The sequence below is a fragment of the Chrysoperla carnea genome, chromosome 1 (assembly GCF_905475395.1).
Source record: "Chrysoperla carnea chromosome 1, inChrCarn1.1, whole genome shotgun sequence".
NCBI lineage: Eukaryota > Metazoa > Arthropoda > Insecta > Neuroptera > Chrysopidae > Chrysoperla > Chrysoperla carnea.
The window spans coordinates 34,505,152-34,528,289 of NC_058337.1; the positions used below are offsets into that span (position 1 = coordinate 34,505,152).

A 23,138-nucleotide genomic window follows, 5' to 3' on the forward strand; every position below is an offset into this window, starting at 1 on the left:
TAAATTCAGATGGGGTAAGAATGAAATTAGGAGAAAATTTAATAAAATTATTATAACTACTTAAAAATCGCTTGTAAAAAGTTCATATGACCCCGTATAAAAAAATTTTCGCATCCACGTTTACCAATCTAATCGAACAGTTATTGTATTCAATCGCAGAAACCGTATTCTTACCTCACAGTTTCATTTATTAGACCGCGACCTCCAGACCTAATATAGCTCTAAATAACCTTCATGCTCTAAGCTGTGACCGTATCACATCCTTTTAAGAAAATTCTCGAACGTGGATGTCTTATGTTAAATAAAGCTTAAACAAATATTCTAATAATCCAGCAAGATGTAAATTACAACATAAAAGCATAAGCCTGTCATAAAAACTTAAGGCCATTAACAATTTTACAAATAAGCATAATATTCCACATTGCTTTATTTTAAGCAACAATTTTATATTTGCTGCCATGAGCTACGTCATAAAAATTAAACATTGCGTGGACCAATCATCGAACGCCAGCTACTTCTTCAAATGTCAACGTGTGAGTTTTAAATAAAAAGTAACTATTATTCGAAAAGAGTAGGCAAGATTATCAAATGAAGTTTTTATATTAAAATTATTAATAGCCGGTAAATATAATTTAATTTATTTAATTATTTATTATAACTGTGAAACTATTAAAATAAACTCGAATATTAACCTAGAATTTTCTAAAATAATTATCGTGTTAAGTTTGTGTAAAGATTTTTTTAAATATCAAAATACAAAGTCATTACATTCGAGGTAAAATATTTTTTGAGAATATTCTCCACATTGTATAACGGGAAATGCTAAAAATTCAATTTTTAACAAATTGGAAATCATCACTAAATTTTTCAAGCTTCATCGAGCTTAGCATTTGAAACTTAACACGTTATAAAAATTTTATGTGTACGTTACATAAATTTTTCCAGAGAGTTTATAAGAGAATTAATTATTTTTTGGCTATAAAAATACAACTAATTTGAATTGAATTATTTAATTTTTCAGGTTTTTATAAAGTATTTATAAGAAAAAAAAAAATGGAATTTCATAATATTTTGTACGCATTATTAATGACAATATTATCATTGTCGTCGTTATCGCTAGCTTTAAGAGAGGGTGAATGTGAAGTATGTGTTAAAACAGTAGATAAATTTAGTGCAACTTTAACAGATGACATCAAAAAAGATCCGAAGAAAATAGAAACAGAGTTTAAAAAGTTTTGTAAGGCAACTAAAAGTAAAGAAAATAGGTTTTGCTATTATTTAGGTGGTTTAGAAGAATCGGCTACAGGTATTTTAGGTGAATTGTCTAAACCACTCTCATGGAGTTTACCATCGGATAAAATTTGTGAAAAATTGAAGAAAAAAGATGCTCAAATATGTGATTTACGTTATGGTAAGTTTATAGTGTTCTTCCTTCACTAAATATAAGTAATATAAGGGCATTGTAACTTCATTATTGTAATTTTATGTGCTTGGAGGGGTATCAGGGCCGGATTAACCCTCAACGGGGCCCTAGGCAACCATCAATTTGGAGGTCCTTTTTTTTCATGTCCGTTCCCTTCTTTTTTCGATTAAAAAATACAAACTTATATCTTTCATAAAAATTTTATTGTCACAATGTAATAATATCAATAAAATTACTATCTACATTTTAAACATGTCGTTTTCTACATTTGTTTTCGGCAAATACATCAATTATATCATCAAAATCGACTTTGTTCAATAAATCTGACTTAATGCAAAGTATACCTAACATCTCGAGTCGCTCTTGTCGTGTTGTAGCTCTTTCAGTAGCTTTGATTCTTTTTAATTGCGAGAAGGATCGTTCGGCAGAACAATTTGTGATTATTAATGTTAAAAAAATCCGAAGAGCTATTTCTGTGTTAGGAAATACATCGGCTAATTGATCTTCCATTAGAATCATATACAAATGACTATGAGTTTTTCGTGCATCAGTGTATCTGGAGTTAACGTAACTTTGGAATTGTTTCATTTCAATGAAAAATTCTTCCAAATCTCTAGAATAAAAACGAACTAAGTTATTTATATCTTCGTAGAGGTCTCCATCACTTAGAGAAAAATTGATGAGAAATGCAAATCTCTCTGAAACTTCCATATACACTTTCGCACGTCGTTTGATTTCACTGTGAAGATTGTCGATGATTTCGAGGAAACCTTTTGTCCTAAAATCATCGCGAGGCGAAAATTCTACTTCTGGAGCATTTTCGTCATTAGGTTGTTTTTTTCTACGACGAGTACGTTTTACGATTTCTGTATAACCTACATCAGGTAATAATTGTTTTGTTTTTTCCTCGAAATCATTGAACTTTTCACGGAATGAAACTAAACTCTCTTCTAACGATCCGTACAAAAAAGCACACGTTTGCATATCTACTTTTTCACTTTGCAATGACTTACTCACTGAACGCATAATAGTCAAAATAGAGTTCCATAAAACCAAATTCGAATTTTTGCATTTTATTCGCGATACACGTCGCCTCATAACGAGTATCAGTATTTTGTGATTCATCATCAGCAATGATTTCTAGAGCCTCTAATATGATATCAAATAAATCGTAAACTGCCTTCGTCGTATTCGAATGTGCTTCCCAGTGTGTAGTTGACAATGTCTTCAAAGTTTTCTCATTGTTTATTTGATTTTTTAATACGCCCCAACGATAGGCGAAGTTTTTTTCATTTTTCGGAGGCCCCAGGCAACTTCCTATTCTGCCTACTTGTTAATTCGGCCCTGAGGGGTATAGAATTACTGAGAATAGTTTTGCGATCGAGATTTTTATTGTTGATAACTTTTTAGAATTTCAAAATAAACTGATTTAAATAAATCAGAGAAATGAAATCACTATAAACAAAAATTTCTTTGTTTTCAGATAAGCAAATTGATTTGAAAACTGTAGATTTGAAAAAATTGAAAGTACGAGACTTAAAGAAGATTCTCAACGATTGGGATGAAAGTTGTGATGGATGTATTGAAAAGACCGATTTCATCAAACGAATTGAAGAATTAAAACCACAGCATGTTGCGCATAATGAACTTTGAAGCGTATACTAAATAATTAGTTCAATTGATTAAAATCAGACTGATTTAACTCCAAAATGTATAATAAAATAATAATCGTTTCTAAATTATATTTTTCACATCCATCGATATTTTTATTAAATAGAAAATTATTGTTGGAAGTTTGAGTGCAAGAAATTGTGGCATCGTTTGATTTTGAAAGACAAAAAAATTAGTCATACCCCCGCATAAATTATTAATTTATTTATGATTATCTTGTATTTTTTTAATTATTAATAAGGTATCTCATTTTCTAAATAAAATATCTAGAAATTACAATATTTTGTTGTTGTTTTTATTTACTTTGTAAACGCACATTTTTTTTGTAATGAATGTACCTTGAAAAAGAAAATTGTGAATAAAGTCAAAGAAATTACTGTTATGATCTTTTTTTGCTTACGCTTTTTATTATTTGGAAATTAATTTTGTGTATGAGCTTTTTAGTTAGCAGCTGGGTAAACTAAGCTCACTACCTCTTAAAATTATTAAAACTCTAAAAATTAGAATTAACGGAAATTCATTTGATTAAAACTTAATTGATGATAAATTATAGAAAATTTTAGTCTTCTGCCTTCAACTTTATACAAATTTTAATTTTTCTAATATTAATCGTAAAATTGCGGAAAGTGTGCCTTACCTCCGTTCTTAACCCTCGAATCTTCGATCTTACTAAAATTATGGCCACTACGCAATATCAATTTTAACATAGTCATTTAGGTATCATTCAGCACCATGAGATATATATCATTGTTTTTGAAACTACAATAACCGAAAAACATTTCAACTAGGAGGTTTATGAAACTTTCTGTATTTACAAACGAGCCAGGTTGAAATTGCTGCAATGTACTACCCTGTCATTCATTTAGCTTGCTATCTTTTGGTTTCCTGTTCATTCTATTATACGAAAAACTCAAACACATTAGATTTTTGTATACAAAAATATTTTTTATGGTAGTTCCGCCAAGAATAAGTATTTGAAATTACTTAAACTTAAACATTCAACTGAAACTTCAAAATATAGTGCCGTAATTAAGACCGTTCTGTACACATTTTTGATTGGCGTGAAACTTAATATTTTTTTTTTTAAATCCTGTTAAATATTCATTGGTGGAAAAAAAATCATAAAGAAAAGTGGTTTTCCAGATAAGAATGGTTAAAGTTACAATTGAATTTCAAGCAATGCGGTTATACCCTTTACTCCATCGATTTGAAATTTGGATATGTTATAGGTATTCATAGGCGGTGTGGGCTGAGTGAAAGTGTACGATATTTATTAGAGAACTGCCATGGCACCGAAGGTATTGAACGAGAAAATCTCAACAAACATGGAACTGAATAATGCCATAGCCATACTAAATACACATAATGAGAGTGATTTACCAACTGTGGTTATGTATCTGAAATGTATTTTGGAAAAAAAAAGCCGTTAGTCTAAGCTCATGAATCAGTATAGAAAATATTTTGTATTATTTTTGTATCCTGTATATTTAATATTACCACTCTTATATTTTGATATTCCTTTTTTATTTAGGAACTATTTTGTTTGCTGATGTTGATAAGCAGTAGTAAATCAATTAAATATAAAACAACAAACAAGTTTTGTTGGAAACTTTTTTTTGTAAACCTAATAAGTTCGATGAAAGTCAATCTAATGTCTATTCTACAAAACAGAACCCTTTTACGATTTTTAGATGTACGATGGCAGAGAGCTCTGACACACTTTCATTGAAAGTAAAGGTGATTTGTCATCTGGTAATTCCCTTACATGGTTCCGATCTCTGTCACGGAAGTGTGACTTTTTTCATGGTTAAGCTCATCGAACGTTTCATTGCTCACAGCTCAACCGTGTTCCTGTTCCTACATCGAGATAGCCTCTTTTGTGCTTTTCAAATTGTGTAGTGACACCTTGCATTCGAGAACTTTTCTTTATTCTTATTGAAGAACGAATTTCTGCTAATATCTTTACGGATACAATTTTCTAGTTAGTGTTATCCTCTGGGATAAGGTCTTGTTAATTACCATATGTTGATAGCTTTTAACATCGTTTTCGCTTTTTGTACCTGTGTAATAACTATAATGATAAGGTAACATTCAATAAAAATTTAACTCGGTAACAATTAAAATATAAAATTTAATTTTATTAGCATCACTATTAATTATTGAGTAAGTGCAATTCCTTTACTAAGTAAATCCTTTCTTGCTTCGGCAATTTGCTAAAAAAAAGTAAAACAGAGATTACAGATTAAGTGAATAGATAATTTTCAAAGAATCTAATAAAAATCTCAACTCACTTTCTGTAATTCTTCAGCAGCTTTTTCACAATTATTAAACGTAAATACACGATATAAGACAACTGTAACTGCATATATCTATAAAAAATATTTTTTCAAAAATTAGATTTATCACTTAAGCTGGAAATTTAAAAAATGTGGTTACATACTCCAAATAATCCTATTAAAATTATTGGTGATATTAATATTAGTTCAGGATTATTTCTAGTAAAATCATTTTCTATTTTCTTTGTAACAAGTGTTAACCAAATTGCACTTAATATTGAAAATCCAAACAGCCATTCCATTAATTTTGTCATTTTTGTTTTTGTATTTTATTTTTAAATGATTCAACACCAAAAAAAAAACGTAGTCGTTTTGTAAAAAAGACTGCGTTTATACCTTTCGGAAGAGTATATTATCTTCTCTTTTTTGAGATAAATTCTATTTAAATAAATAGATTTATTTTTATCAAGTGTTAAAACTAAATTACTCATACGACCTCCATACACACGTGCAATCAGCCAAGTTAAAATTATATTAGTCCGCATGCGTCCGACCACCGGCTTAGCAAGCTTAAAGAAAAATTACAATAAATGAATGTGCACCATTCGCCTACAAATAATTCACAGATCTGCGACTGAAAAACTGCATAGAATTTTTTTACATTTTCTTATAGATTTTGACCTCCCAAAAACAGGAAAAATATTCAAAACATTCTATCACATAGGTTTTTATAGATATTAGTAACAACATAAACTAGTCTTTAAGTAGTATTATATAGTATTTTATAGTAATATTATATTAAACTAATCTTAAAGCATTATTATTGCACAATGAAAATAAATTAGCTTCGCTTCCAATGAGGTATTTTGTGCATATGGAAGAAAACTAACTGTAATAATTTGGCCATTATCCTGGAAAGAATCAAATATCAAGACCATTAATGGATGGTTTGTGGGGATCTTTGAGTCAGCAGGCAGATGACGATGCTTTTGGATCAGCAGGCAGGCTATACTAAATACCCTTTCTTCTTATGCTTATGGGATAGCAGAGCCAGAGAAGAACATTGCTCTAAAAGTGATTGGCCACCCCGAGAAACTTTAAAACCTGGAGAGAAAAATGTTATCAATACTACTTTGGTGCCGCCAGAAAAAGTTTTGTTACCACCTCTCCATATCAATTTGGGGTTGATGAAACAATTTGTAAAACCCCTGCAAGAGAGTGGATACTATTTTAAATATCTATGCACAAAATTCCCGAATTTGTCAGAAGCAAAGTTGAAAGAGGAAGTTTTCACTGGCCTCGACATCAGAAGGCTTTTAATTAACCGGCACCCTCCACCATTTTTTGCACTCCTACATAGACTTTTTTCCTGAAAACCTGGGAGCCTAAAGTGAAGAACAGGGGGAGCGGTTTCACCAGGATGTCCGCGATATCGAGAGACGGTACCAAGAAAGATGGGATGTCACTATGCTTGCAGGCTACTGTATAATTTTTAATAAACGAGTGCTTTTAAAAATTTTTTCTTTTTGAATTTGCAAAAAAAAAACTTACGTGATAGAAAAAAGTGGCCATCATTTCTGAAATCAGCGCATTCTAAAACATATAATTTAGTAAAAATATCTCATGCAGCTGACCAAAAATTTTTTTTGCAGACCTATGTAATGAAAGGGTTCTGTTTTGCAGAATAGAACTTAGATTGACTTTCATGAATTATGAACATGAGCTGAATTTTAAACGCTCCTGAATGTCGAAGTCTTTGTAAGGTAAACCTCTCGAAATAGAACAAATTTTATTTGGTTTTTTTAACACTTAAATGAAGATTCAACTGGGAAAATCAAAATGGTGGACCCAATATGTACTTAAAATGTTGTTTTAAGTGTAATATTTTTAAGTTTGAGTTGAATATTCAAGTTTAAGTAATCTCAAATATTCTCAAACACTTATTCTTGACGGAACTACCTTAAAAAAAGGGTAACAGTTCAGTTTAGGAACTTTTCTTAAATTTTCTTCTACGAAATTCTAATAATGTTTCAGCCTTAATGAGTTTGTACCAGTACGCATAATAGTGCAAGCATAGTCAATGTTATTAATAAAAGAAACAATTCATAATATTTTGACAACAAAAAAATGACATTTCTGAATCAGATACCAAAATAAACATAAAACGTGTGGTTTTTTATTCAAGTTTAAAGCTGTTAAAGCAGTCTGAATGTAAAATAAACAATTCATAATGGAAAATTCAAATAATGAACCATCGGACGATGTCGAACCAAGTATTTAATACATAAATTATAATGCAATAATGTGTTATTTTAAATAAATATATAATAATTTTTAGCAGACAGAACGAATGCTGAACGCGGCTTAGTACCGATAGTAATTTTAAATGCTCTTAGTGAAGCAGAAAATGCTGTTTATGGATTAAATAATGAACAGGCGGCTGAAGAAGGAGTACAAGAGAATGAGACTGACGACGATGACGAAAATGTTGAAGACGATAATTATTATTTAAATGGATTTGTAGAAATGCGCGAAGAAATCAATTTAAGCGATGATGATAATTCTCACGAAGAACAACAAGAAGTCGTACGAACATTTGATACCTCTTTACCTACGGAACACGCTGTTTGTATTTCTTTTCCGTAAATTAATTGTAAATTTACATTAAAAATTGTTTTTGTATTAATTTCAGTATTTGGGAAATGATTTAGAGTATTTAAGAGGACGAGTTTTGTTTGAAGATTATCAGATAGTACGATTACAAATTTTACCAGGGGATGCAATTGTTTGTCCAGGTTACACGTTACCATTTACTTTTTATCAGTATCGATCCGTAATACAACAGATTTTACAAAAAGATAAAACATTTGGATTAACTTATTCTCTGTAAGAATTATTCAATTTTCCGCATTTTACAATTTAATTACAAAATTTTTACTATTTTTTAGTGGAAGTCGATATAATATTATGAATTTAATTGGAGTAACTATGGAAATTTTTGAATACGCAGAAACTCCTCATGAAATTAAAATTAAAGCAAAAGGGCGACAAAGGTTTAGAGTTTTAGATATTGATCCAAAATCCTCACCGTAAGTCTAAAATAAAATAGTCCTATTAAAATTAACCTATTCGCGACTCCAAGAAACTGTAGGAAGTACTTTAATGGCGGTTAAAGAAAATATAATAAATAATAATAATAAATAGCTTGATTTAGCTCCCTTGGGCAAAGGCCTCCCCTAGTACATTCCACGCTTTTCTATTTTTAGCCGTTCTGGTCCACAGACCTCCTGCATACCTTGTAATTTCATCTCTCCACCTAGTTGGTGGCCGACCTCTTTTACGTGCTAGATTTAATGGTACCCATGATGTACATCTAGTCGTCCATCGATCATCGTTTAGCCTTGAAACATGCCCAGCCCATTTCCACTTCAATTTTTTGATACAGACAGTTACGTCCTTGACATTTGTTATTGATCTAATAGTATTAGATCTAACCCTATTAGCAAGTCTGTAATTTAGCATAGACCTTTCCATACTCCTTTGGCATGTCCTGAGTTTTTTATAATTGGAGATGGTTAGCGCTGAGGTTTGGGTACCGTACGTTAAAATCGGTAGAATACACGTATTCCAGGCCTTTGTTTTAAAGAAATGTGCAGTTTACTTTTAAAGATTTCTTTCAGAGACCAAAATTTTCTCCACGCATTCATTATTCTCTTTTGAATTTCAATACTGTTCTGGTTGAAGAGAATACAAACATCTATTTCCATGGTATTGATAACTGGGAGTTGTAACTCGCCAACGCCCAACTGGCGATAATAATTCGTACTAATTAAAACAAGAAGTGTGTCCGATTTCAGTAGTTCCAATTTAGATTCGATATTACCAGATGGCAATACCTGTACTTACCATTTTTAAAGAGCAATAAAAATATTCTCCTAATTCAAATAAGATAAATACCGCCAACTGGCTATAAAAATTCGTACTAATTAAAACAGGGAGTGGGCCACTTTTTCAGTAGTTTCAATTTAGACTACTAGGTTACTTACCATTTATACCTCATATTTTTTGAGACTCTGAGATGTAACTTCAAAAACACTACAAAGTATTTGCTTTTAGATTCGATTTACTTTAGTAAAAGATTTTGATCGGAATCTAAGAAAATTCGAGTATTTCTGTATTTTTAGAAAAATTATTAAACATCAAAAATAGTGAATTTTTGCCCTATCATAGAATAATCAGGGAAAATTTAAAGGATTTCATGAAACCAATTCAATAGCTCTATACGTGATTTTAAGTTTCTTCATATATTATTATTATTATTCTAATCAAATGAATTATTTTACAGTTTTGAACACAGAGTGCAAATATTACCTGAAGTGGATTTACCACATCCGTTAAATGCAATACAATTTGACTCGCTAAATAAATTTCGATTACATGTTCAACAAGATAAATCTACATTCAAGCATAATCAATTTTTTCGATGTAGGGATGCTATTCAAACACGTTGGCCATTATGGGTTTTTACTTCCTATGATGAAGATTATCTTGTTACAGAAATTTTTGATCTTTTAAAAAATTTCAGTAAGTTTCAGAAATTTATTATTAATTTTCAGAAACATTTTACATCCAAGCCACACATCCTGTTGTGGGATGAAAATATATTGTCAGATATGTTTATCTCTTCCTATCAAATATTGATGTCGAAATTGGCTCAAAATAATATTACATAGTGATTATAAACCGGGAAAAATAGGGAAATATCAGGGAATATGGTTGACTGACTAAAAATACGATCATTTAACCATTTAATGTACAGTTTTGAGATAATGCATGAAATATGTCGAAAAAGTATGATAAACTTGACTGAAAAATTGGAAACCATAAGAAAATTTTAAGAATGATTTTTGTGGCCACTGTATATTAATTTGTTTCTATTTTATAAAATCCTAATACTGTTGTAAACATATTTGATAATTTATTATTGTCAATTTACAGAGGAAATTTTACCAAGAGATCCATTAAAACTATCCTATTGGGTAATACAAAATTTTTTACTAAGTACCGCTGAACGAATAGAAGCATTGAAATTTAATAGCTCCGTACAACGATTACGTTTTGTATTAAATAACATGCGCAATCCACGATATATAAGCTGTTCGCAATGTCAAAGTGAATTTGCTGGTCAAGAAGATCTATTTCCTATGTCAAAAGATGGATTACAAAATAATTTTGTTAATCCAGGTGGAGTAGTTCATGAAACTATTACAGTGTTGCGAGCACACAGAATCAGTTTAATTGGTCAGCCTCAAGTAGTTTACAGCTGGTTTCCAGGGTATGTACAATATTTACATAATTTTATATTAACTGAAAACTTTACTTTATTTAGAGTTAACTGTTAATTATTAACCGATTTTGGCATGTTTCGAGAGAATTTTGCGGCTCTTTGATATTCTAAAACAATACTTAATAATTATTTTGCAATATATGATAGAAAAATACAGTTTGAGAAACCATGATATGAATATAAAAATAATTGACAAAAGTCGTTTGCTACACTCATTGGTCTTTTTTAATTTTTCAGTTATGCATGGACTATTGCACAATGTAGTGTTTGTACAAATCATCATATTGGTTGGCGTTTTACAGCAACAACACCTGATTTATTACCACAAAAATTTTATGGATTAACTCGCTCATCTGTTATGATAAAAACAATCAAAAATGATAAAAGTGTTTAATAATATTTAAGAAAAAAATTATATATTTATTTTTTATCGACTGTTATTGGCTTTGTCCCAAACTATCACACAACCATTGACCAGTTTTGGTGTTAGGATGATTTTGAATCAAAGATTGAATCCCTTCTGTCTGTAGTAGACTAAAACCATCTAATAATCAAATACTAATAGAAGTAAGTGGTTGATTTCAGGCTATGTTTAGTCTAAATTAAGTACAAATAAACATTTAATTGAAACAGTAAATTTTCCATCTAAATAGCCGAGCCGGTGTCCCGACTTTTTGGTTTACACGTTTCATTTTTTAACATTAAATGGCTAAATTACTAAGAAGTAAAGTCACTATGAATTTTTTTATTTAATTTTAACGTATAAGCACAACGCTATCAACCAGCTAACGCCAAAACTCGGTTTTATTATTACCATCTTTGAAAACGTAACCTACTTCATCAGAAAATTATGATCGATTGCTTAATAGAAAATCTATGTGATTCTAAAGATTGTTCAATTTACTTAAATTCAGTTTTTTAAGCTTCTTTTACTTTTTTTTTAAGTTTCGGAAGCTTGTGAAAAATTATAGGGTGTATGATGTAATTTTTATGAATCGCACCGTTAGCGATTGAGACTTCATTAAATATTGTTTTCATATTGGACTAATATTAGAAACTTAAATTTTTGTAATTACAAAGTTATTGTAAATAAAATTTACTATAATTTATCATAAGGTCATTTTTTTCGGTTTAATACTTATACAGAGAAATTTGTGTTGAGTTCTAAAATATGAAGTTTCTTCTTTATATTTTTTGATGACTTCTAAAATTTTTTTAAGAAGTCTGAACGGAAATTTCTCTGGAAATATTGAACTGAACGAAAAAATGGCCTGATAATAAATTCTAGTATACTTTTATTTCTTATAACTTTGCTTATTATAAAAATTTAAGTTTTCTAAATATTAATCAAGAAATTCTTAATAAGTTTTAGAATATATATTATTAATCTATTTATTTCTTAAAATAAACACGTATTGTTTCCAATTTACTTAAAAATTAGAGACTAACCCGTTACAAGAATGAGTGTTGCAGCTGTACATATATTTCCATCTTTTAATTATATACATTAAAATAAGACGGATTTATAAATTTCCCGTATTTGATATTACTTAAAAGAAGGATTGCAATACTAATTTTTATAACTGGTTAGTTTCTTTATAAACAGTTAATTATAATTTAAATTCGAACCATTAAATTTATGAATAGTATATTAAATTTAGAATTTATATCAGTTGTCAAAACTTCGACTTTTGTAAGTTTGATAATTAAGTAGTTAGCGTAATAACTAGTTAAAGACTTTTCAATTTCTACTGAAATACTTCTCACTTCTAAAATCGCGGAACGAATAATAACGTTTGTGTATAAGCGTTCAGGCTGAAATTATATTCCGTTTCAAAACAATCTACAAAAAACAATTCGTTTTCGATAGTGTGTGTAGGAGTATATGTTAACTCCTACTTTACGTTAATATTAATAACTCCTACTTTACGAATATATTAACTCCCACTTTATGTTAATATAGAACTATTATTTTAATATAGTTAATTGAGGTAGTTATAGCTATCTAATTATATTAAAATTTCTACTCTACTATCTATCTACTATCAGAAGCGTTTGTTTTAAAACGAAGTATACTAACTAGATATTCTTATTTTTATGTTTAATGATAAATCTTATCATAATTTCTGGTGAAAGAAGCTGCCGTTTTTTCTTAAAACATCACTGAAATGTTTAATAGAGATGATATTAAGTAAGGTGCATTTGTAAACATATGCATATTACACAAAATTTTTAATACGTATATATTATATTTATATAGATAGTCAAATCGATAGGTATTTTCCGATTACATTAAATGGTATAGTTTTAGAAATATGGAGACAGTTTGTATTTTGGTTCTTACAAGCATATTTCATAATTTACGAACGCGTCATTTTTGGCGTCATTTTTATAAATAGCACAAAATAACTGTCCATGGCATAAGCTATTAAAGTGTTAAGTATTATCATTCCTTTGAATAATTTACTTTACACCAAATGATAATACGAAAGGAATTTTTGAATTACGAAGTGAATTGCAAAGTACACAAATTTTTGATTATGAAACATACGCTGAAGATTCCCTTAATGCAAGACATTTTTTAAAACAGTTCCTTTTAATGCAATCTGGATCTTTATTTTGTTACCTATCGATTGGGCTAACAAGAGATTTTGAGCTTTTAAAAATGAAAAATAATTTATGTAATATTTATATGGATTATATATGATTTTTGATAGAAAAGATGCCTCTGATATTTTATTGTCAATATAGAAATCATACAATAAATAAACAAAAATTTATTTTCGAATAAATTTGAGTGTCAAATTTAGTGGTTTTCTTTGAGCATGGAACCTAATCTCATTTAATACGTACATGATCAAAATAATATAATGTTTTTGTCATTTCCAGTGGAATGTGGAATGCAGTAAGATTGAATAACTTAAGGTATAATTTCATTTAGGAGCTATGATACGCGATTAACGTTATATTGTTCTAACCATTCGCCTATGAAGTTAAAATTTTAACTACAACCCCGGCTCAACCCCTAGTCACTTATTTTCTTGAAATTTGGTTTTTTTATACCTCTTTATATGTGTAGTGAACTTGAAACCTTAATTAGGCATTCAAATTAAGATGAGCATTTCTGTGGCTGTATTATGCATTTTGTTAAAATATTTCCCCTTCAGGACCCACAATAAAAATATTATTAATATCAATTAGCTAATTGATAATAATTTTATAAATCTAAATAAATGATTTTAATGTGGATAATGAAGGGGGTAATGTGCATAACAAAATGCTTAATTAGTCATATTAAGAAAATTACATATGTAGTTGCATGAAGTCTAGCATGACCCAAGATAACTTGAATATAAAATCTAACTGGTTTATGTTTGTAATTAAAATTTTAAGTAATATATTTGGATCACATAATTAATTATTATTATCATTAAGTAACAAAAAAATAATCTTTAATCGAGAAACAAAAATGGACCTGGCTCTGAAAGAATGGGAAAACTAGCAAAGACGCGGGCAAACTGCCTTCAATTTTAATTTATTGTTTTATTCGTTTTGCAGTGAAGTTGCAGTGACTCCATGTGCCCAATTAAGAGTTAATGATTTAAACCCAAGTAGTTTTTATATTTAGTAAAACTTAAATGGAAATTATATTCAATTAATTTTTTCCATTTTATAAATAGATAATTTTTGCAGCTATATTCAAATTCTAGTATGAAATGTCAGATGGAAAAAATTCGAATTCTCTTTCATTACCATTAATAAGAAGTTTATCGCAAAATCCAAAGTCCAACAGTTTAGATGTTGAAAATGTAAAAAATCCTAAGTTATTACAATCTGCAGCTGAAGTCCCGCAAGGTATATTTAATTAATTGATAATTATGAAAATGGTTTTGGAATTCTTACTCTGAGTTAAATGACCAAAATCAAGAATAAATCCGGATAGTGGAACCTTTCCAAATAACTATCTATATATTTCTAAATTTTTTTGATTCCAAAATTCTTACCAATTGGTGATTTAGTCTTTAGAGCCTGAACCTAAGATTTATAACCATAGACTTCTTCACTATTTTCGAAAAAAGTTGAGAAAAATAAAACATTATTGACTGTCGACTGAATTGCGTATTAAGTATGTAATATTAATTTTTAGGAACAACATTAAATCAACATGTTTCACCAGAAAAGAAAAATAAAATAAGATATCTTTCAAAAGTCAGTTTAGCAGGACTAGTATCATCTGGAATAACGCATACACTTGTAACACCTTTGGATATAGTTAAAACACAATTACAAGTATATCCAAACTTGTACAAAAATTTAGCAACAGCTTTTAAAGAAATTAGTACTGAAGTTGGATCAGAAGGCATATACCGAGGATGGAAACCAATTTGTTTGGGATATTCGTTGCATGTACGTAAATGTTGAATATACCGGGTAGTCTACATAAATTTACTAATTTGCAATATGATTCCAATTTTATATGACAGAAAATATTTTCCCAATGGCGTATCCAAAATAATTAACTGTAAATGCCGCGTAAACAGTATGCGATTTTGTTTAAATAAATTTAAAAATATATTCTGCCCCCTCTACCCACTTTATTTGTATATCAAACGTGACCCAACATTTCAATTTATTTTTTATTCTTAGGGTTTTTTCCAACTTGGTCTATACGAATATTATAAAGATAAATATTCAAAATGGTATTCGCCAAAACGTAGGGTAAATGATACGACGCCAGTCTCTAATAGTAAATTTAAAGTGGTAGCATTGGCTGCAGCTACATCTGAAATTCTTGCAACATTAATACTATGCCCATTTGAAGCTATAAAAGTTAAATTTCAAACAAATAATAGTCTAAAACATTATAATGAAGCAAAACATAATATCTTAGCTTATGAAGGAGCTGCTAGTGGCTTTTACAAAGGTGTACATCTAATGTGGCTGCGGCAAATTCCATATTCAGTGATAAAATTAACCGCATACGATGGGTTAACGGATTATATATATAGACAATGGCTTGGTGTTTCCCAACATAATTGTGATTCATTCGTACAGAGCATAATATCGTTTAGTGTGGGTTTTTTATCGGGCGTGTTTGGAGCTGTTGTTACACATCCAGCAGACACATTCGTTGCAAGATTGTACCATAGTAAATATCCTGTAACGTCTAAACGACTCATACTTGGTGGTAATAATGGTAAATATTCAAATCAAATTTTATAGTTGAATAAATAAATCTACCAGATTTTGAAAAAGAATTCGATAAATTTTTGTAAATGGCTAATTTTTTTTAAAGGATTCTTTTGTTGTAAAGAATACAGAAAAGGAGATATATAAATACAGAAACGATCCGCGCGAACTTCTACACGCGATTTTATTTCAACATTCTTTTCTTTGGTGAAGTTTTCTTCAATATCTCTGCTTCTATTGATCGGATTGAGACGAATAGTTTATTAAAAAATTCTGCATCCACCTTGCCTGCGAAGGAAAGGTCTTTTCCACAACGTAACCTCCCGGGGAAACCCAAAAACCGTTTTTCCAATTTTTCAGAGAGTTGCGTTGAGGAAGAGGAAAATTTTCGAACTTTTCTGTTAATTTTTCTTTATTTCGAGTCTATTGGCGAAAATCCGATCTTTCAGTATGTATAGAACAGAAAATCTTTATTGTTGGATGGTTTTTCGCGCGCTCTTTTAACAATTAACAATCAAGCACTTAAAATTCAATTAGGCCAAAAATTTTAGCGGGATATTGTGTGAGTAAGCTTAAAAACTATAAATAAAAATTGTATACATATTAAAAATCTGATTTTTTCATAAAATTTTTAAGGGTAAAAATCGCATTTTTCGCATTTTGCGAATTTTTACTCGAAAACTGGAGGGTTTAGAGAAAAATGTCTAAGAAAATTTTTTGTTAATTTTCACCCCAATTAGTATTTTTTCCGATGCGGTTCGGTCAATATTACTTTACTTTTATTTATTAAAATTTAGTTTACGCAATATCTTAAATCTTACGAAATATCGGTTGCCGGGTTACCCATGCACCGGCAACTTGCACTTTTACTTAAATCTTACGAAATATCGGTTGCCGGAATACCCACTTTTACGTTCAGGAGCATGTTTAAACCGAAATCAAAAATTTCTTTGGCAAAATTAATCCTGCTCAATGACGGATTTTGCCGGGATTAAATGACATATTCGTATAAATGTATTTTAGAATTTAAAAAAAATTATTAAAAAACAAGTGAAAACAAACAATTGACTGAATATTTATAGACAGTGTATGTAGACAGTGTTGATAACGTAATTGTTTGCTTTTTACATCATCTAAGTAAAGAAAGATAATCATTCTGATTAACAAATAAGTAATAGGAGTATCTTTCTTCTCACTTCCTCAGTAGCCATAAACAAAGTGTATTCTTGACACAATACAATACATGCATAATGCTCTAACTTTGAGCCCTCACGGGTTTTTACGAAAAAATGTTTCAAACAGAAGTTGTTTATTTTTTTATAGGGAAAATTCTTTACATTTAAACTTTAGTTTTATCCATAGTAGTTTTCAAGATAGGTGATTTACTCACTTTTTACGTCCTGAGGACGCTATACAAATTTCAACTTGATATCTTGTTTCGTTTTTGAATTAATTATCGTGTCTACAGACAGACGGACAGCCGAAAATGGACTAATTGGTTTATTTTATGAACGCAAAATTTTGTTTGGAGGATCAATATTTTTAAGCGTTACAAATTTGGAACTGAAGTATACTTTGATACATGGTATAATAAACGATTTGGATGGATTTATGTCGGAAAATAAACAAATTATATTCTGTCGTTTATTTTTAAAATTCCCGCATTTTTTTAGTAAAAAATAAAAAAGGATATCCGTTAAAGAATTTTTTAATAATGTTTAAATTAATCTAGGCTGTTTATTTTTTGAGTATTGATGAAAACATATTTCCTTAAAAAATTTTAGGGCAAATATTATCTTTACTTGCACGTATGTTAATGTTGGGTACAGTAAACGGATTACAATTTTGGATTTACAATAATTTTAAAATTGCAAGAAATAAGAACGTTGTATTAGTTTAATTATTTCGATCATGTACTTATGATATATTTTGAAATCAATTGAGATAATTTTAATAAAATATATTGCAAAACTCATTGTTTTATTTATTTTTTTGTACAATTATTGCATCAATAAATAATTTTTGATTTTTTGCCAAATAAATTAACAATTGAATACGTCGGCGCAGCATTGATTAAATTGCTGCGTCGGCGTTAACGTCACACTAGTCCTATTCAGTTAAGCGGCCGAATTGACGGGTAGTGATTTTTAGTGATTGCATGGTTTTACCATATTAAGGTAAGCATTTTTGGTTTTTTATTCAAAAATTTTTTATTTAATGTTAATTATATAAAACTTATTATTATTCGAATTAAATTTGTTCTATATACTGAAAAGAATAATTTTAATTGGGTTAGTAGATCAATGTAAACGTATTATATAATAAGAATTAAATGGGATAACATGTGACCTTCGAATCAGATAATAATTTTCACAAGGTACAAGGGTTCGATAATTGTACCTAAGATAATAGCGCTAAAAAATTTTTCGAAGTATTTTTCTCGAGGCCATTTTCTATTAATATTTAAGTGGGAATTTCCAAAAAAAAATAAAAATAATATTTGTAGAAAAGTATCTTGGAAAAAGGAAAATTTTGTATTATAATTTTTTTATCTTTTTAATTTCGCATTATAAAATCAAATGATTTTTGCTGTTCCAAAGTTGAATCTTGTTATATAATTTTGCTCCACTCCCGCGAGCAAAGGAATCTTCTACTACGCTATAAGATTTGTATATAAATTAATTATTAAATAAAAAGTATTTTTCTTTTTTTTTCTCGAAATATCTCCATCAAAAGTTAAATTTAACTCCTCAATCTATGAATATTAATTTGAAAGTTTGGTTTTGTATGATGAAATTTCATTAAAATTGTCTTCTTTTCCCGTCTGAAAAAGATGCTGATAAATGAAAATCTGAAAAATCACTTTCGAACAAAAATAGAAACACTTTTATTCTGTTGAATAAGACAAAATTTAGGATTTTTAACTTTTTTTATTTAAACAACCATATTAGATAGCCTTCTTTACCTCTACCTTCCCTAATATGCAGTAATAATGTAGTGTCCGACCTAAGGTCGATTTCTGGCCGAAGCCGATTAATGGATTATCGTCATAATCGACCGTAGCGAAAGTCTTAAAAGCTCTAAGATTAGCTGCAAGCTACAATTAATAATATAAATGATATTAATTCTTTAATATTGGAGGTTTATATCAACTGTATAATATAGACGGGCAATTGAAATCATCTCTAGAAGTTAAAATCTAGAGACGATAAAAAAATTACACACACTAAGTAATATATTTCTTGGACATTTTACATTTAAATGAATACTTCACAATTTCCAGTTACTTAGTTCAAACCAAAGAATTTCCATAGATAATTTTTCTGATAAAAAAAATCACAAGTGGATGTGTTAATAAATAATACCTTATCTAATTAATTTTCTTAGATTTTCATAAAAAGTGTCTAATAAATTCATGAAAAATAACCTAGCCTTGACACTGTCTGTCACTGATGAATATCGTGCAGCTTTAGAAAATCTAGGTCAAGGTGTTTCTATGGTAATTTATTAACTATAAGAATACTAAAATTTGAATTTATCTTCTTCAAGATGTTAGAAATTTCCAAAGTAAGTTTATTATTTTATTTTTTGAATTATAGAACACACAGAACTCATCAACCATGCCTTTATTGTCAGCTGTATTTGATCACTCATGGAACAATCCATTCAAAGGCCCATTAACATCAGTTCAATGTAAAGAAACATCCACACCATCAGTCACTGATAAATCAGTTGTAGAAAGAAAAACATTCGATCCAAAATATGCCGAATTAGCGTCAGCCGCGTCGCAATATTCGGTAGGAATTGCAGCAGCTGCAGCTGAAGGAGGTAATATACAATTCATTTTTATATATAATGTAATCCGCCAACTTTTGTGCTAGAAATGTTAATATTCATAGACCTTTTCATTTTAAAAAGTGATTACTTTTGTTTCGGACAGTTTGTTAAAAAACTAATGTGATAAAATAAATAACAAATATATTGTATCTTTGTTCAACTTATTATTGTCTGTCCGAAATAATAATGAATCGTAATTGAAATGAGAATTTCATTTGTAAATAAAATTTTCAATTTTTTTTTTTGCGTCTTCGTCCTAACATTTAAGATGACGTAAATCTAGCCAAACTTCAACGTGGCAAAAAAAAAAACAGTTAAATAATTCCTCAATCTATGTATGAACTTTAATTGAAAGTTTGGTTTTGTATGATGAAATTTCATTAAAATTGTCTTCTTTTCCCGTCTGAAAAAGATGCTGATAAATGAAAATCTGAAAATTTTTCTATTAAATTTTATATTTTATTAATATTTTGTTCATTATGTAACAAATTTGTATTCTTGTATTTGTAATAGATTCCTGTGAATTTGCATCAACTAAATACTACGCATTATGCTGCGTTGGAGGTATTATTTCCTGCGGAACAACTCATACTGCCGTGGTGCCCCTTGATTTAGTTAAATGTCGTATGCAAGTCGATCCCGCCAAATATAAGAATCTATTCCAGGGATTCAGAGTTACCTTAGCAGAAGATGGTGCAAAAGGTTTAGCTAAAGGTTGGGCACCAACATTCTTTGGATATTCAATGCAAGTAAGTATTAGCTCATCATGTATTTATGAATACGGCTTTTTTTTTTATATGGTGGGAGGGAGGGTTCGGCTATTGATGAGGTGTCCTCCAATTTTAAGTACATGGTTAAATATCTAATTACAATGTGTAGTCTCTGAGATTAATAAATTTTCCATAGGTGGATCTTGGTCTAATGCTTACAAAAAAATGGCAAAGCAGCCATCAAAATATGGTTACATTTTTTTTACTTGTGCCCCTGACATCTTAGCGTTAATATCTCATAGCCCGTTTACTATTATTATCTTCAAGGTTCAATTGTATATATGTCATAAAATTGATAAATTTAAATAATTTATTTTTCCTTATAAAATGATGAAATTTTTAAATAATGTCTTCTTTTCCCATCCGAAAGAATTTATGACGATTTCTTTAATCTGAAAATAATTTTTATTAAAACAAAACTAGTTTTTTTTTTTATATTCGATTATAAACGAGTTACTTTTTTCATAGGGTGCGTTCAAATTCGGTTTGTATGAATTATTCAAAGTAGAATACGGAAAATTAATTGGAGAAGAAAATGCGTACGTCTACAGAGCGGGATTATACTTGGCTGCCTCAGCATCAGCTGAATTCTTCGCAGATATTGCTTTAAGTCCTATGGAAGCAGCTAAAGTAAAGATCCAAACCACACCAGGTTTTGCCAATACATTACGTGAAGCTTTCCCAAAAATGATGAAAGAAGAGGGTCTTAATGCATTCTACAAAGGTGTTGTACCATTATGGTGTCGACAAATTCCATATACAATGATGAAATTCGCCTGTTTCGAAAAAACATTGGAACTTTTGTATGCATATGTCGTACCAAAACCACGTGCCGATTGCACGAAGGGTGAACAATTGGTTGTTACATTCGCAGCTGGTTATATTGCTGGTGTATTTTGTGCTATTGTTTCACATCCAGCTGACACACTTGTTTCAAAATTGAATCAATCAAAGGGTGCAACTGTTGGCGATATTGTTAAGAAAATTGGTTTTATGGGATTGTGGGGCGGTTTAGGAACTAGGATCATTATGATTGGTACATTAACTGCATTACAATGGTTCATTTATGATGGTGTGAAAGTAGCTTTAAGAATTCCTCGACCACCACCAGCAGAAATGCCAGAAAGTTTAAAGAAAAAATTAGAGCAACAAGGTGGTCATTAAATACGGGTTTAAATATAACCTGAAAAAAACGTGTAGCGCCATTTACATAAAATAGTTCAATTTTAAAATATGTTCATTTTTTTAAATTTAAAAATGAACATATTCTTTTTAAAATATCTGATTTTAAAAGAAAATCTCGTCATCGGAACAAACGATATACGTTTTCTGTTCCTTAGATTATTAATTATCATTCCTCTTCACTCTCGTTAAAAAATTTTAATTTAATCATAAACGTACTGTAAGTATTTCGAGAGTTAAGGGCAAAATCAAAGAAAATTGTCAAAACTAACAAAGTATTTATTATCTTCACACCAATTATTGATATTTTAAAAAAAATTTTATTTTTATTGTACCGTGTTATCGAAGAAGATAAGTTTATTTGTGAATAAAGAAGAGTTAGATGAAAATCTTGGTATTTTCAACTATTTATGAGATTTTTATTCAAAAACACCTCTAATCCTACTCAAATAAATAACTTCTATTAAAAGAAAATTTAAGTATTAAGGTATGCGATAAGTTTTGGTTAAAGGAGGAAAGATTCTAACCCAAGCTTTGTTAATAGTTTTTTTTTCTCTACTTTTTAAAATTCAAACTGCATAAAAGTTATCAGATATAAAAATTTCACTTAGGTCTAGTCTGATTATATGTTTTTGAAAGATGCGTGCTTGCTTTAATGTGGTTTACTTTTTATTTCCGAGTTAAAGTTTAAATACTTTAATTGCATAAAATTGAGTGTATGCTTACATATACAGGCTGAGTCATTTTCATCTATACTTCTAAATTTCTCGTTTTGCAGTTAACCAATCAAAAAATAACTCAATAACAAAAGTTGTGAGTTTGATAGGGGCATCATGTTCTGACATCTGATTGAATCTAGTTGTTCGGGTTTCTTTAATAGCCAATTTAGATCTAAGCCGTAATAGATAGAATAACACAGTTAAAATAATAACAATTTTGTTTAACACTTTTTGTCGAAAAACATGAGCTTTCGGAGAAAATACGACTTAAAAATATATCAGCTCATAATTAGAATTGAAATTGGTACATTTTTGGATTCTATGTCGCAAAGAATATAAATAGAAAACATATCCGTAAACCATATATTTATACCATGTATATATGAAATATACATAGTATATTAAGTTTAGTCCCAAGTTTGTAACGCTTACAAATAATGATGCTAGGAAAAAAATTTTGTCATAGGTGTTCATAAAATCACCTAATTAGTCCATTTCCGGTTGTCCGTCCGTTCGTCCGTCTGTGGGCACGATAACTCAAAAACGAAAAAATATATCGAGCTGAAATTTTTACAGCGTACTCAGGACGTAAAAAGTGAGGTCGAGTTCGTAAAGAGCATCATAGGTCAATTGGGTCTAGGGTCCGTAGGACCCATCTTGTAAACCGTTAGAGATAGAACAAAAGTTTAAATGTAAAAAATTCCTTATCAAAAATTGAACAAC

General features: G+C 29.5%; 5 protein-coding genes across 9 annotated transcripts; 4 read left to right on the forward strand and 1 right to left on the reverse strand.

Moving 5' to 3' along the window:
- Window positions 1-490: 490 nt before the first annotated feature.
- Window positions 491-3,310, forward strand: LOC123305371 (mesencephalic astrocyte-derived neurotrophic factor homolog). 3 transcript variants are annotated; one of them, XM_044887070.1, is made up of 3 exons: window positions 491-621; window positions 1,022-1,411; window positions 2,907-3,308. In XM_044887070.1, exons 2-3 carry the CDS (start codon window positions 1,054-1,056, stop codon window positions 3,074-3,076), a joined length of 528 nt encoding a protein of 175 aa, XP_044743005.1. In that variant the 5' UTR covers window positions 491-621; window positions 1,022-1,053; the 3' UTR covers window positions 3,077-3,308. The 3 variants fall into 3 exon arrangements, with proteins under 3 accessions (XP_044743005.1, XP_044743006.1, XP_044743004.1); XM_044887071.1 differs by lacking the exon at window positions 491-621 and adding an exon at window positions 761-775 and having other exon boundaries at window positions 2,907-3,309; XM_044887069.1 differs by lacking the exon at window positions 491-621 and adding an exon at window positions 904-922 and having other exon boundaries at window positions 2,907-3,310.
- A 1,901-nt stretch (window positions 3,311-5,211) lies between these two features.
- Window positions 5,212-5,719, reverse strand: LOC123305380 (dolichol-phosphate mannosyltransferase subunit 3). Its single transcript, XM_044887083.1, has 3 exons — window positions 5,535-5,719; window positions 5,386-5,463; window positions 5,212-5,307 (listed from the first exon to the last, which is right to left on the reverse strand). Exons 1-3 carry the CDS (start codon window positions 5,682-5,684, stop codon window positions 5,251-5,253), a joined length of 285 nt encoding a protein of 94 aa, XP_044743018.1. The 5' UTR covers window positions 5,685-5,719; the 3' UTR covers window positions 5,212-5,250.
- A 1,786-nt stretch (window positions 5,720-7,505) lies between these two features.
- On the forward strand, window positions 7,506-11,543 carry LOC123305355 (protein cereblon). 2 transcript variants are annotated; one of them, XM_044887046.1, is made up of 7 exons: window positions 7,506-7,643; window positions 7,709-7,995; window positions 8,063-8,256; window positions 8,319-8,459; window positions 9,716-9,954; window positions 10,369-10,705; window positions 10,955-11,543. In XM_044887046.1, exons 1-7 carry the CDS (start codon window positions 7,601-7,603, stop codon window positions 11,109-11,111), a joined length of 1,398 nt encoding a protein of 465 aa, XP_044742981.1. In that variant the 5' UTR covers window positions 7,506-7,600; the 3' UTR covers window positions 11,112-11,543. The 2 variants fall into 2 exon arrangements, with proteins under 2 accessions (XP_044742981.1, XP_044742982.1); XM_044887047.1 differs by having other exon boundaries at window positions 7,526-7,643; window positions 7,712-7,995.
- A 1,999-nt stretch (window positions 11,544-13,542) lies between these two features.
- Window positions 13,543-17,807, forward strand: LOC123301596 (mitochondrial phosphate carrier protein 2-like). Its single transcript, XM_044884462.1, has 5 exons — window positions 13,543-13,642; window positions 14,398-14,572; window positions 14,865-15,124; window positions 15,365-15,914; window positions 17,692-17,807. The coding sequence occupies exons 2-5, from the start codon at window positions 14,434-14,436 to the stop codon at window positions 17,805-17,807; spliced, it is 1,065 nt and encodes a 354-aa protein (XP_044740397.1). The 5' UTR covers window positions 13,543-13,642; window positions 14,398-14,433.
- Window positions 17,808-17,928: 121 nt separating this feature from the next.
- On the forward strand, window positions 17,929-22,103 carry LOC123305360 (phosphate carrier protein, mitochondrial-like). Of its 2 annotated transcripts, none has more exons than XM_044887055.1 (4): window positions 17,929-18,084; window positions 19,507-19,735; window positions 20,258-20,493; window positions 20,983-22,103. In XM_044887055.1, exons 2-4 carry the CDS (start codon window positions 19,528-19,530, stop codon window positions 21,676-21,678), a joined length of 1,140 nt encoding a protein of 379 aa, XP_044742990.1. In that variant the 5' UTR covers window positions 17,929-18,084; window positions 19,507-19,527; the 3' UTR covers window positions 21,679-22,103. The 2 variants fall into 2 exon arrangements, with proteins under 2 accessions (XP_044742990.1, XP_044742991.1); XM_044887056.1 differs by lacking the exon at window positions 17,929-18,084 and having other exon boundaries at window positions 19,507-19,622; window positions 19,707-19,735.
- Window positions 22,104-23,138: the final 1,035 nt, after the last annotated feature.

Coding starts and splice junctions, on each gene's coding strand:
- LOC123305371 (XM_044887069.1), top strand. Junction 1,412..2,906: donor AATATGTGATTTACGTTATG/GTAAGTTTATAG, acceptor CTTTGTTTTCAG/ATAAGCAAATTGATTTGAAA.
- LOC123305380 (XM_044887083.1), bottom strand. CDS start 5,684: ATGACAAAATTAATGGAATGGCTGTTTGGATTTTCAATATTAAGTGCA. Junction 5,464..5,534: donor TTTTAATAGGATTATTTGGA/GTATGTAACCAC, acceptor TATTTTTTATAG/ATATATGCAGTTACAGTTGT. Junction 5,308..5,385: donor CTGCTGAAGAATTACAGAAA/GTGAGTTGAGAT, acceptor ACTTTTTTTTAG/CAAATTGCCGAAGCAAGAAA.
- LOC123305355 (XM_044887046.1), top strand. CDS start 7,601: ATGGAAAATTCAAATAATGAACCATCGGACGATGTCGAACCAA. Junction 8,460..9,715: donor ATTGATCCAAAATCCTCACC/GTAAGTCTAAAA, acceptor ATTATTTTACAG/TTTTGAACACAGAGTGCAAA. Junction 10,706..10,954: donor GTTTACAGCTGGTTTCCAGG/GTATGTACAATA, acceptor TTAATTTTTCAG/TTATGCATGGACTATTGCAC.
- LOC123301596 (XM_044884462.1), top strand. CDS start 14,434: ATGTCAGATGGAAAAAATTCGAATTCTCTTTCATTACCATTAATAAGA. Junction 14,573..14,864: donor TGCAGCTGAAGTCCCGCAAG/GTATATTTAATT, acceptor ATTAATTTTTAG/GAACAACATTAAATCAACAT. Junction 15,125..15,364: donor GTTTGGGATATTCGTTGCAT/GTACGTAAATGT, acceptor TTTTATTCTTAG/GGTTTTTTCCAACTTGGTCT.
- LOC123305360 (XM_044887055.1), top strand. CDS start 19,528: ATGCCTTTATTGTCAGCTGTATTTGATCACTCATGGAACAATCCATTC. Junction 19,736..20,257: donor AGCAGCTGCAGCTGAAGGAG/GTAATATACAAT, acceptor TATTTGTAATAG/ATTCCTGTGAATTTGCATCA. Junction 20,494..20,982: donor TCTTTGGATATTCAATGCAA/GTAAGTATTAGC, acceptor CTTTTTTCATAG/GGTGCGTTCAAATTCGGTTT.